At 48.8% G+C, this 13,416-nt stretch overlaps 3 protein-coding genes across 3 annotated transcripts; 2 read left to right on the top strand and 1 right to left on the bottom strand.

Moving 5' to 3' along the window:
• Positions 1–647: 647 nt before the first annotated feature.
• On the top strand, positions 648–4,258 carry VE01_10681 (uncharacterized protein; the record flags this gene model as incomplete). The annotated part of the gene is made up of 3 exons (XM_018280074.1): positions 648–1,017; positions 1,072–1,090; positions 4,090–4,258. The coding sequence occupies 3 exons, from the start codon at positions 648–650 to the stop codon at positions 4,256–4,258; spliced, it is 558 nt and encodes a 185-aa protein (XP_018125088.1).
• A 4,270-nt stretch (positions 4,259–8,528) lies between these two features.
• On the bottom strand, positions 8,529–10,133 carry VE01_10680 (uncharacterized protein). Its single transcript, XM_018280073.2, has 3 exons — positions 9,745–10,133; positions 9,547–9,694; positions 8,529–9,496 (listed from the first exon to the last, which is right to left on the bottom strand). The coding sequence occupies exons 1-3, from the start codon at positions 9,934–9,936 to the stop codon at positions 8,634–8,636; spliced, it is 1,203 nt and encodes a 400-aa protein (XP_018125086.1). The 5' UTR covers positions 9,937–10,133; the 3' UTR covers positions 8,529–8,633.
• Positions 10,134–10,354: 221 nt separating this feature from the next.
• Positions 10,355–12,833, top strand: VE01_10679 (uncharacterized protein). Its single transcript, XM_018280072.2, has 5 exons — positions 10,355–10,469; positions 10,553–11,385; positions 11,450–11,958; positions 12,012–12,154; positions 12,205–12,833. The coding sequence occupies exons 2-5, from the start codon at positions 11,134–11,136 to the stop codon at positions 12,537–12,539; spliced, it is 1,239 nt and encodes a 412-aa protein (XP_018125087.1). The 5' UTR covers positions 10,355–10,469; positions 10,553–11,133; the 3' UTR covers positions 12,540–12,833.
• The last annotated feature ends 583 nt before the right edge of the window (positions 12,834–13,416 follow it).

The following is a 13,416-nucleotide window of genomic DNA, read 5'->3' as shown; positions in this document are numbered from 1 at the left end:
CACACATTGTCTTCCCCTCGATGAAGCAGATGAAACGGAAGCAGTACAGCAGTAGTAAATGGCGAGTCCACCACCTTTCATGGTGCCGAGTATGGGCATCATCATGGCCATTAGCTTCTTCATATCAAACAGGTGGATGACGTAGAGGAGGTGAGAATGCAGCATGATCACTACTTTGAAAATCAACACTGACAAAACGCATAAGGGATACGCAGAGAATGACGCATTAAGCAATCAACTTGTTCTTGAGGTCGAACTATCGTGGAACGGCAGCTTAACATCGCCGAAATATATTTCAATTCTAACTGACGCTGCTGAGCAGCGTCAGTTTGTCTTACATTCCTTCCTTTTTCGAGAATGTACGTGCAGTGAGAGAGTGTCAAGCCAAGGCCAATACGAGTATGGATAGCGAGCCTAACGCTAACAACATCTCTAATATTTCTAAATAAGGAGCCTTAGATAGAAGTACTGTGATTAGAGATAATGTGACATACAAGAGACAATGTGATGCCAAACCCGTGGATAATGCGGTGTACAGCTGCTAAGTGAGACAAACCAGAGGCGTGATTATGCCACCTAAGAGACTTTCCAGAGACATATCTCTCACTCCCAACGACCCGGTATGTGTTGTGGGACGAGACACAAAGATGGCGTCTCAGGGGTATCACACCACTGCACCGAGCGCCATGCAGGACATCTGTCCCAACTCTGCTAGTATCCTCAGTCACATCGCTCCTGGCGGGCCGACCCTTGGCCGAGGGCAGCCTAGAACAGGCCGTGCCGGCCGTGCCTTCCCGGGACACGAGGGGCATACGCAGCGACCACAGCGCGGCGATCGAAAGGCAACCGAAACAAGCAATGGGCATGTTGCGGCGCCATTACTGGCCGTTACCGCTCTGGCTACCCCACATCGGAAATTAGACAATGTTCTTCGAGCCCTCACTGAGAACTCCAAAAGCAGTATCCTCATTTCCGAGGAATGCGGCAGGCATGGCAACAAAGGCTGTCAGCTCTGCAGTATGCATTACTTAGCACCTTCTTCACAAAAAAATGCTAACTTATGCGGACTAGCTTCAAGTACAACTCTCATGTGTGTCGGGGGCGGGGGTGGCCCGATCATACTACGAACCCCTGTCCACTCGCAGAGATCCCCGTTTGATAGGGTTGGCGCCAGAAAAGCGCTTCACCGCCCTGTGGGGGCGGTTAATAACCGCAACTATGGCAGTTGTGTACCGTCTCCCACTCGAGCTCCTCGGCACAACTGCATCGCGAGCAAGTTCAAAAAGGAGGAGATATCATCCTAGGTTCTTACGTCTACGTAGGTGGCGTGCAGAGATTTTATTCCAATTATAGAGAAGGTAATTACGCACAATAGCCCACCGGAGTGTGCTACAGCCGTGCTGTTCAGTCATTGGCCAAGCAACCCACAAAATGGACGCAGGGGACCTTGGTCTCGACCCTTAAACTCAACAACACCTTCCTGCGCGGTTTAGAGGGGCTAACATTACAGGTTATATGGACGTTGTACGGCTCTTTCAAGTAGAGACTATATATTATAACCCTAGGGTATTTAATACCACTGCCCTGCCTCTTTGGGGTGGTCCTCGAGGTCCACCCCGAATAGGCAAAGCGCGGGAAATGCGTCCTGCACTATATAATTGCTCTTTCCATCTCCTCTGCTGGCAACATATCGCATGCTGGCTAGAGGTTCGTTAGCAGACCAATTATATACAGGGGGGCTGGCGGCTGGGGAGAAGATCGGTTCGGTGATATTAGTGGATGGTTATCACTTATCCATTGGAACTGTATTGCTGATTAGCCTCTTTTCTCCCCTTCTCGCTCCAGACTCGGTTTATTCTCGCAATGTCCTTACAGTGGAAGATAGTATGGCTTGTAATAGGAGCGGGTTATGGCTGTAAGAGGAGCGGGTTGGAGCGTCGCATTGAGAAGAAGCGCAGGCCCTAGCACCAACTGCTCGCCTGGTCATCGGAGGGACATCGGTTCGGTCAGAAAAGATAGCCATCTCCGATTTTCAAAGTGGGCATTGGCGGAGTATAGATAGAATGCTTTCCCAGCTTCGAGGGTAAGAGCTTGCTTTAATACAGGCAAGCTGAGGAGCGCGAGGCTACTGCAACGACGCGACGAGCCGTCACAATGTGACCTAACAGCATCATGAGTCAATGACGAGGCGGGTTACTAGTGTATAGGGCGGCGTGACATCTTCTGCGTGAACTTCCCTGGACTCACCATTATATGGGCCAAGAACAAACTGAGGACTTTAATGGCTGTTTTCTGGTCGCGGTGGCCTCGAGCTCTGCGGCCCTTGACCGGTCGTGTGGGTGGCGCGGTCGGTGGTCCACTTAGCCACGGTCAAATTCCCTTCCATTTTTTTTTCAAAGGAATATGCATTGTAAATAAGCATCGCAAATTATTATTACCTCCTAGAAACAATGGCTCTAGGTATCTGGAGAGAGGTGCCAGCGTTTGGAACACTCTCTTCACCGGTGGTCCTCTGGCGTCCGTGCCCAGAAAGTCAGCGAAAGGCACAGAAATATATCAAGGCCTGTGGCTATAGGGCTAATTAACCCCGTCGCGCATCTTTTCGTAATATTCCGTATTTTATACTGCATAATTCCATGCGGCTTCTCGTAAAATATGCAATATACAGAACCCCAGCCGCGCCGTTCCCACCCTCTGGCGCTGCCAACCGACTCGCCTCGGAAATTGGATACACAAGTATACGCCGCAGGCAAACTGAACTACGTGACTGCTGCTGCACTGTCAATCTCTATGCATTTGTTGTCATGTATAGTGGAATATTGAGCGGAAATGAAGACGGACAAGTGGGGGATTCGCCCTGACGCGATCGGGATCTTCAATCTCACGCCCTTTGATAGCTGCGCAACGGGTAAGGCTCGTGGCCCTGACGTATCCCCTGGATCAATAGTATTAATAACAAATCATATCATCCCGGACTCTGGTGCGTGCTCCCCGGACCAGGGTAGTTGTTAGTCTCCCCTCCTCCCTTTCCTTCAGGAGCTCCAGGCCTCCTAAACTTCTGCATGTTCAACCCGCGACGCCATCGTTGGGGGCAAAACACGAAAGAGCGCGACATGGATTGGCATACGCTGCCAATCATGTCGCGCTTCCTCTCTCCCATGTTGATCGAGTGAGACATCGTCCGCCTTGTCTTCTCACCCATGGGCCCGCGCAAGTGGACTTGCCGCCAATTTTCCGACTGGACATTGAATGTGAGGATATGAGGGGTAATAACGAACCCTGATGCAACCGCCACAGGCCAAGGAATCAGCTCGCATCATTACATGCAGCCATATCCAGATGCAAGTGCCGGACGACGCAGAGCACATAAGGACTCCTATTACTTCGCTCAGCAATGTCAATATTCACGAAACGCGGCAGAAAACGTACGATCCCGCGAGAGGGAAATACCACCGGCGTTAGGATTCGAAAAGGCGGTATAGCTGTTGTCACCTCCTCGAGTTACTCATCTGAGATATACCGACTTCGTGTAGCTCCACAATTCCCGATGCTGCCGTGGCGTCTGGGTCGCGAAGGCGGAGTCCGGTCGATACGTTCGCTTCACTCGTTCATCCGATGATCACATTAGGACTTCTCGTTCTCCAAAAACAACAATCAAAAAGTCAGCCAACACACTATACCGCTAATATACCTTGATTTTATTGGCTTGATGGCTGCGATGGTGGCGGCACGAGCGATGCGTCTCCTGTATGTATGATACTTCGACAAGTCGACGCGAAGCAGAGAGGGGTCGTCAAGCAGACGAACATGGAACAGTATAAAGCCCCCCATTTCCCCCTCCCTTTAATGATGGACCCTATCAACTTAAACTCTATCCAGCAGAAGACTTCAACGTTTCTATACACTCCCACCCTATCAAGTTTCGCTTTCCGCAAGCTAAAATGTCTTCCACTTCGACAACGGGTGCTGTATGCGGCAGGGAGAGCCAATACATTAGGTAACTTACAATCCTGCTCATTTATCCCATCCTTCCGAAGCGCCCTATCCCAACGGCATCAAGTTCACGATAGCTAACGTTTACCTGGTTAGTGTTGGACCACCTCAGGGCCAGACGCCCATTGGCATCATAGCCGTTAACAGGACGACGACGAGGGCTGAGAAGTTGGAAATGGGGGAAGCCAAGGTAGAAGGCTGGCTTTCTTCGCCGAACCAACCGCTGAACCTTCAGCCCGTCAGCCAGGGCAAGGAAACTGCCTAAGGATAAGAAATGACGTCCCCAACGACACAGAGAAGGTCAGTAGACGGCATAGTCACTTCAAAACCGCTGCTGACTGACAAAAAGCACACTAGATACGCAGACAACAACACACTTAACAATCAACTTGTTGACGGCGCCAAACTATCGTGGAACAGCAGCACAACAGTGCTGATATAAATTCAATTCTACATAACGCTGCTTAGCAGCGCGAATTCGCCTTTATACCCCTTCTATTCTCAAGAGTATGTGTGAGGTAAGAGACCGTCGAGCCAAGTCCAGTATGAATATAGATAGGGCAAACACAACGCCAGCAGCATCTCTAATATTTTCAGTGGGGAAGTTTGTGTAGCTTGGATAGATAGAGATTAGATAGCCTAGAAATTAAATTGCTACTGTGATGGAACATAGTAGTACAGCAAAGAGTGTGATGTATCGTGGATACTAGTAAATGATGTGATCGTAACACCGAAATGGCACGAGACAGCCCTGTGACCATCGCTCCCCACACATTTTCCCATGGAAGCCATTCTCGCAGAGAACTATAGGGCTCATCAAACCTCTAGATGTATGTCTCGCAATTCCAATGATCCGGTATCTGTCGTGGGACTAGATGCGACGATGGCGCCTGAGAAGTACCACAACGCCACCGGGAACGCTGCAGAATACCGGCCGCAACGCTGGCAGTGCCCTCAATGGCTTCACTGGCAGTACCCCGGTTCCGAGCCAACGGCAGCCTAGAGAGGGGCGGCCGTGCGTATTGGGGCCCAGTGGCTTTTCGCGAACCTTTTTGGTCACCCTAAAACTGGCTTTGTGCGTCTTTGTGCCACTATTATTGGTGAATACCGCACTAATAGCCCCACAGTACTCGCGGTAAGAGATCCAGAAACCGTATCCTCATCTCCGTGGTGGTGGTGGCCGGAGGTTGGCCGCCAGTGTGACAAAAAGTGGTCGAGGGTGATTGAGCTGATGTCGCTTGGAAGTGATAAAGAAATGGATTGGGACTAGCGCCTTGGTGCAACGATGTCTGGGGAAATACTGTACGATAGATCAGATCGCACTAAGAGCGGGTTCCGTGGTAGCCCCTTGGATTTCGGCGTGTGTGGAGCCTCGTAAGTGACAACGCTCTAAGTACAGTATGTGAAATTAATTTGTATTGTGGTTGGCGAGATTGGCTCGAACATCCCACGAACATCTCACGCACCCCCACGCTTCCAAGCAGGAGAAATACCGGATCGCTGGGTAGGCGCAGCGCCCTTCACTTTAACTCGCGGGAGCGATTATCAGCCGCGTGTTGTGGCGGTTGCTTATGCGCTACATAACACACGACCACGATTCTTCGCCCACGACACATGCAAAGCAAGTAATTTCAAAAAAAGGGGGCGGGGGTTATCCTAGGTGGCTACGCCAACGTAGGTGGCGTGGAGAGATTACAGTCCTCCTAGAGAGAAAAAAAATCCAACAACGACAGCACACAGACCGGAGTGTGAGCTGTAGCCGCGCCGTCAAATCCTTTTGGCCGCGCTGCCCACAAATAGGACGCAGGGACCTTGATCTCGACCCTTAAACTCTCCGACGCCTGACACATAGCTTACTGCAAGTAATCTCAGGAGCGGCGTAGATCCAGGGCTGAGCAACAGACCTGCCTTCGACTCACCGAGCGCTTCCTTATTCCCTGCACCGTGGCCCTGGTAAAATTATCCAACTGCATATGCAGGCAACAAGTCATGACCTTTGCAAAAGCCGACGCGCTGCCCACGCAGTCAGGCGTCAGAAAAGAGGAGCCCCTATTCTGTGCGTGTGTCAGTATCGTGTATCAGGGGGGGGGCGCACGTGCTGCCCGTTTCTCCCCTGTGACAACGGTACACGCAGCCACAACGCGAAATGAAAAAATGACCAGTCTGCTCTAACGAGAGGTTGTGTCATAACACATCAAGATCGACGGTGTGGAAGTGACATTCTGTCGAATGGATGGGCTTCCTTCACCGACGGGAACGCCACTCCCTACGCCACAATCTTCCTCCTACACAATATGGAGAGACTGGCAGAGATTCAAGAATGCCGCGAATTTCATACAGGGGTGTGGAGAAGAGTTTTCTTCCGCCCAGCCCTACACGACTTGGAGAGACGGGCCAGGGGAAGGGCGATGGCGCCAGGCTCGTACAAGAACAGACCACAACTCGTAACCCTAGCAAATTTGATGATGCAAGGGGAGACCACATCGTGTGATTCTCGCAGATTCGATGCGCGCATCTCCACCGCGGAGGCAGGATTACGATGCCGGCCGCCCAGCCTCACCCATTCCATAGTAGGGCTGTCGCTCATCTCGATGAAGTACCGCCTGAAACATTCATTTGCGCATGGTGATTTGATTTGTCGCCGAAAGGGCCGGAAAGAAGTGGTGTGTCGTTGGCTAAGCTCTTCTCGGAGTCATTTTTTTAACTTCCGCTTCGGAAGAGGAATGCATGTACCGGATGCCACCCGCGCACCCGAGCCATATATTGTAAGTATGGACTGGAAAGTGAGGTGTGTTATTGGCCTGACTCCTGCTCGAGCCCTTTCCGAGTATTGGCCTAACTTTTGCCTAGCTCTTTCCGAGCGTCGTTTCCATCTCGGCTTCGGCGGCCTCGCCTATCCATCCACGACACTTTTACAGCTTACGACATTCACGTATCCCGCGCCATTTATACCATTCCTAACTATAGGCATAAAAAAAACACGTACGTATACAAGGCTAGGGAATGGGGAATAAATTAACCCACCAGGGTTGTGCTGCTGCTTACGGAATACCATTGTCTTCCTTTTGCGCGCGAAGTCAGTCTTTGGCATCATCTCTAACCCTGCCTTCGTGGTCAAATTTCCATTTGATAAGTCCATCAAGCGTTTCCTTCATGAATGGACTAGTACTCTTGAGATTAAAAACCTCTTTAACCTAACAGCCCGAGTTCGCCTACGATTGTTATATCTAAAACGATAGAGAATGAGTAGATAGGTTGTGTATATGGCTGTGTATATTATATAATGTTTATTCTATATAAAGGTTTTAATCTAACGTCTATATAAAAGCTTTAGTAGTATAAAGTAGCTAACATTAAGTAGCTAAAGAATGTATAATAAGTATAGTAGTATATAGAGGGTAATTATCTTCTATTCTATATCCTATAAGTTCTTTCGAGCTATAAGTCTCTTTAAGTAGTAACTCACCTTAAATATCTTCCTGCTGCCGCATCTCCACTTACCCCCCTTCTCCTACTAACCCTTCCTTCTGTAGTTCCCGCCCCGCTTGTGTTTACTCTACCACTTAAGTGTCCAGTTGCTTCTACTCCTAGACGCTTGGCGCTGGATTGCCATATCAAGAAGCGTCTCGTAGCCCTTCTATTCTGCTACCACTGGTTTCGCTGCGTTGTCGAGTCTCGATATTTTCCTACGATGCGTCGACCGCGTGTGGGCGTGGAAAGCTTGGTGTACTGGCCGACGATGAATTCACTTGCTTTACTAAAGCTAGCTCTATGACTTTCTCCAATTTAGCCATACTGTCATCTGTCTATCCATCATTGCCATCGAGAAGCGGGGCCGGGGAGTGGGGTGCTGGCTCTATCGACGTGCTTAGCTCGTTGCTGTAGCGGCCCTCCTTAATATCGTACCATAGACTGGATGATAGTCGCAAGATAATTGTCTTAAGAGCCGTATTCTCATAAGAGCTATAAAATCTGAAGAGAAAAGTCTTAAGAGAAATCTCTGAAGAAATCACAGGTCTTAAGATAAGATTTTTGAGATATTATATCTCTTAGGAGAGCGTGGCTCTTACGAGAAATATCTTGAGAACCGTGCTCTCTTAATCGATTTTTCACATGACTCATGATCTCTCAAGAAATTTCTCTCAAGACTTTATTCTCAAGACCAGAAGCGTCTCTTGTAAAATTTCTACACTTAACCTTGCTGTGAGTTCGAGGTACGCATCTACGATCGTGATCTTTATGTAGCGATGGAGACTAGTAACGTGCTTGCAACAGGCGAGGCTAACAACTCAAAGTAAGGCCCGAATTGGTCCCTCGAGGCTCTCGCAGTAAATGTAATAGCCGAAAATTTCCTTAACTTTAGACTAAAAGGTAGAGGGCTGTCTAGGTTCAGGTAGAGCTTAGTATGGAGTTGGGTAGTAGAGGTTAGAATATAACAGCTAGCGCTGAACTGGCATATATTGACGCCTTAGGGCATAAGTGATAGCAGATGGGGCCCGTCTTCACTTAACTCAGAAATTTGCACGACGGGTTTTAGCTGCTGCCAAATGTAGCTACTATGTATTACTATTAATGTATACTGTGTATATCTAGTATATGCGGTTCATGCATCAAGTTCTTCATGCCCTCTATGCAGCTCCTCATGCCTCTCCAAAGTTAGGATAGGGTCCAAAATCTGGCACGCCGCCTAGACTTCCAAAGATATCTCCGACATAGTTCGTCGGCTGGACTCCAGCCTTGTACGTCGGTGCCCAGTCGCGCAAGATTCCCTTGACGACCTGGATCCCAGCGAGGTAGATGTTGTCCACGCTGGGTCCGAACCCGTCTACGTCCGTGTAGAATAGATGCTGGAATGCACTTTCTCCTGGTGGCGGCCGGTCGAACGCAGCACCTGTCCGCATAACGATCGCGCGCTTGAAATCGACTTTCTTTGCCTTGGCGGCGCGGAGGAGAGCACCGAGGGTGGCGTTGTCTTCTTGAGCTGTGGTGCAGTATACGCCTTTGCCATCAGTCATCAAGGTAGTGAAGTTCGCCGCCGCATCTCCGAGGATCTTGCCATGGAAGTAGTTGTCAGATGTGCTGACATCGCATGCGAGAACTGAAGGAGCCTTCTTGGCAGCGGCGAATTGATATTTCTGACGATACGCTGCAGCGGCTGGGTCGTCAGAGAGTTTAGCTTTGGATGCCAATGCAATGGCTAGTTTTTGAAGGGAAGCATTGACTTCGAAGACTTCGGTGCCGTATACATTGGTGGGGTATTGTGCGGGAGCTGGGACTTGCGTTCCGTACGGAATGTAGCCGGTGGTGAAGTTATCTCCTAGATCGCGGATGTCGAATTCGTATTGTTGGGCAACTTGGACGGCAAAGCGCGCAAATCCTACGGAGCCGGTGGAGCCTCGTTGGGGGTTTATACCGGCAATACCAGCGACGAGGAAGTATGAGGTGGTCAGGTCGAACAAGGGACTGAGGGCAAGAGCCGATATCGTTGAAGCAGCGTTGATCTCTAAAAAGAGTAAGCAAAGCGAATGAGCCGAGGCACCTTTCGAATCGTACCCGCTTCACCCGTTGTAACTTGGCAAATTTCGCCATTCAGAGTGCAATGCGCCTGAGGGTATCTCGGTGAAAATCCAGGCACTGTTATGTTGCGCGCAAGGACATCGAAGTCTTTGATGCCATACCAAACGGATGCCTCCAGCCCAAACTGAGGGTCTGTCAGCAAGCTAATTGCCAAGCACACAAGGTTTTACTTACATGGCTGATTATCACGACCTTTGGTTTGATACCATACGAAGCTGTTGAGGAAGCCACCAAGCCATCAGAACTGGTATTAGCAGTCGTGTCGTCTGCGATGGCACTGTTGGTTGCAGTAGTATTGGCCACTGCCAGAGCAACGACTCCACGAACGGCAAGAACCGCGCTCACAGCCGCGCCGAGGAAATGCATTTTGTAAAGTAAACAACAAAAACCAAAACAGCTGGAAAATGCTATCGTCCCGACGTGAGCTTCAGTCTTATGATATACCACCCCGTCAACCTCGTGAGAATCTAGATCAGCTAGAAAATATGGGCATCACCAGACTTAAAAACAACAACATGAAGTACCGAATTGGGTTGTCTAGGGAGCTATTACTTCATAGTAACCAAACCATGACCCTTGCTTCAGTCCTTTCTCCGCCTTTGGAATCCACTATCGAGTGGTGGAGCTCGCCACGGCGGCTACGGCCGCCTTAGGCAGGTGTTACCACAGCCGGTTAGTTCGCCCGGGCGGGAGATTACTGCAATGCAGGAAGGGGCGGCAGCTATGATATGCCTATGGTATTAATAAGGCGAGGTAGTAATCTCCTCGTATAAACAAAGCAAATGCCCAAGACTCGATAAGAACCCTCGTTATCCCCCTCCGTACCTTCCGGACAGCTCCACTGAGGGAACGTGGAAGGCACGGAAGAAAATTGGGAAATATTGGAACTAAAGGTGCCAGTACGATAAAATCCTCCCCACACAGACTCTAGTTAGCGAACAATACTTCTATATTGGAAATTGCGGGTTAACGAAAAGGGCAGGTACCTAGATGCTTACCTACTACTTGTGATTTTTCTCGAGAAAAAGGGGAAGGGATCTTGCCCGTGATATAGCAGGCGATTAATGCAGGTACATGAGAATTACTGTCAATCAACTCGGACAATTTTGAGTCGGGATGACCTAGTTATCAACATAAGATGTTAAACATCAGGTGTTCCAGAAGCCTAGGTCCGTGGAGGAATAGGAGATAGGCCGGATCGAGTCCAGGGCCGGATCTAGGTAGTATTCGGACGGGGACAAAGCGTATGTCTGCGTACTACCCCCATTTACTTGTTAGATGGCTCCTTGTTCGCTGTATGGCGTGAGAATTCATTCCCCTGCGTATCACATTAATGCCGCTACCTAGCCCCTGAGGATCAGAAACACAACCTAGGAGTCGGTTGATAGATGGATCTTCCTTTGAACGAAGCTTAATGTTGACCAAGCATTCGTCGGGATTATATTATGGGTACCCTTATATTATTGCCAACCACTCCTTCCTCTTCACCTCCTTCATTCCTCTCACACTGGTCGCCCACGTGTATCGAAATCTGACTTCCCACGATAACCCTAGAAGTTCCAGATGGATATTCTGGTGAGACGTTCAGGTTCAGACATCCCTTGGGAGATCGTGGAGGCTTTTAAGACCAATGCCACTGGAATTCCAGACTATGTAACACCGGAATACCTTGCAGAGTCGCAGAATCATGTCACAAATGGAGGGATCATCTTTCTGGTGGTGTTCGCCGGTCTGATATATCTACTGCGTGCATACGGACGGTTATTCGTGATCAAAAGCTTCGCGCTTGATGACTGGCTGGCCGGTCTCTCGCTAGTATGTCAATCTTCCTAGATCGTTCAACCTCGAGTACTATTGATTTACATCTAACTCCCACTAGCTATGCTACATTACCTTTTCGGGATTATGTATAGGCATCATCAACACCGGTGCAGCTCGGCATAACGAGTACGTCCAATACATCGTGACGAACTCACAACTCGATCTCGCCCAAATCTTGGACTTTTGGGCTCATTTGGTCTATGCAACGGCCCTCTTCGTATGTCGAATGTCGGGTCTGACGTTCTATCATCGCCTGTGCGGTCGCAGTGGCAGTCTGATATGGACAGTCCGATGTTCTGCCGTGTTCCTCGTCGCTGGCTATATTCCTCAGATCTTCCTCATTGTCTTCCATTGCAAACCAGTGACTGCACTGTGGCCCAACTACTTTCAATCAAACGTCAACGATTACAAGTGCCTGCCATGGGTCATCCTCTACGCTACCAACTCCAGCATTTCCATCCTGAGTGATCTGATCCTCTTCGTCATTCCTATTATCATCATTCTCAAGCTCAAGGCAACCACAAGAACGAAGCTCGCACTCTCGGCAGTTCTACTCCCGGGTGTCTTGTAAGCTACCTGCCGCCCTTCCCACAAAGACGAGACGCTAATGAAACATGTAGAGTCATTATTATTTCCATCTTCCGCCTCTGGATCGTTATCCAAAGCAACGGTGTATTCGTCGACACTAGCTGGGTCTACGGTCCTCAACTGGTTATTGAATGCGCTGAAGTTGGCTCTACCATCATCGCGCTCTCGATACCTGGTAAGCCTCATTACATATCATTCAGCGAGCGAAGCTAACATACCAACCAGGTCTCAAACCTCTTTTCCAAAACTGGTTCTCTCTCTTCAACCTCCAGTTGAAATCCTACTCCCGTTCCCGTGGTCTCTCTCGCCCAACTCACAACACCTCCACTAAGATCACCGAGCCCGGTCTTTCCCGCGCCGATTGCTATGCTCGCGCGCCCTCGGAGTCATCCGTAGGCGACCGCCAATACCCCTTGGGCAGAGCGTATGGTGCTGATAAGGGCAGTGATGATGAGCTCTTGGATATGGAGAGGGGAAACCGGAAGCAGAGTCCTGGAATAGAGGTGACGACTACGATCATGCAGATGAGGGATTTAGCTAAGAAGGAGGAAAATATGTAAACTACCTTTGAGGAGGGTGTTTACCGCGTGATAGTGTCAGCGAATTTAAGCTTTGAATGATGTTATGGACTTGTATATTCTAGTTAGCAAGGCTCGTACGAGCTCCTCGCCTTTCATCTAACTCGACGATAGGCAGGCATATATCCCATGTTATACTTGCCTGCTCCTAACGTCGTCGCAGGCTGTTTTTATGCCGATTGTACAACTAGAACAAATAATCTCTTAAGGATATTATAACAAACCCACTAGATTCAGCTAGAACATCTAAGGATGCTAAAGACGTGGCATATAGGGACACTTAGCGTGTTAATTTTTACTTAAATGTCTTTAAAAAAAAGTCGCGCTACCTAACTCGTAGTTATCTGGAACTACGGCGTGATTCCGTTTATTTTGTATAGTGAAAATAAGGTGCGGACTGTACAGGACCACAACAGAATTACAGTGTGGTTCCGTTAACCCCAAGCCTACAAAAACAGCCTACACAGACGTCCAATTCATTTAAAAATCACACACAACGTAGTAGGACTATAGCCTAACCTATCCCTAAAGCATTAAGCCATTTAGTTGCGTTAAACGTGGATTTTAATGTGTTAATTTGTTTACAGTACAAATACACAGTAACCCTAAGCGCCGCTGTCTAACATTTATAGGACTAATATAAGACTAACATTAAATTACAAAAGCAGTTTAAAGAATATATATAAGAGTTCCTAATTGTATATAACTATGTTATTGTCCTATTGCTAGACAAGAATTCAGCACTATAGCCTATTATTCTAGTTGTAGATAGGTTGTAATATTAAGAGTGTACGTTTAAGAGCTAAAGCAAGAAGAAGGTTAGGCAGTATAGCAACAAGGGTTAGGGTTAGGGTTAGGG

This window comes from Pseudogymnoascus verrucosus, assembly GCF_001662655.1.
Source record: "Pseudogymnoascus verrucosus strain UAMH 10579 unplaced genomic scaffold scaffold_95, whole genome shotgun sequence".
Classification (NCBI taxonomy): Eukaryota; Fungi; Ascomycota; class Leotiomycetes; order Thelebolales; family Thelebolaceae; genus Pseudogymnoascus; species Pseudogymnoascus verrucosus.
The sequence above is the reverse complement of the archived record's forward strand: the minus strand, read 5'-3'. Positions and strand labels throughout refer to the sequence as shown.

Coding starts and splice junctions, on each gene's coding strand:
- VE01_10680 (XM_018280073.2), bottom strand. CDS start 9,936: ATGCATTTCCTCGGCGCGGCTGTGAGCGCGGTTCTTGCCGTTCGTGGA. Junction 9,695..9,744: donor AGGTCGTGATAATCAGCCAT/GTAAGTAAAACC, acceptor ACAGACCCTCAG/TTTGGGCTGGAGGCATCCGT. Junction 9,497..9,546: donor AGTTACAACGGGTGAAGCGG/GTACGATTCGAA, acceptor TACTCTTTTTAG/AGATCAACGCTGCTTCAACG.
- VE01_10679 (XM_018280072.2), top strand. CDS start 11,134: ATGGATATTCTGGTGAGACGTTCAGGTTCAGACATCCCTTGGGAGATC. Junction 11,386..11,449: donor GGCTGGCCGGTCTCTCGCTA/GTATGTCAATCT, acceptor AACTCCCACTAG/CTATGCTACATTACCTTTTC. Junction 12,155..12,204: donor CATCGCGCTCTCGATACCTG/GTAAGCCTCATT, acceptor CATACCAACCAG/GTCTCAAACCTCTTTTCCAA.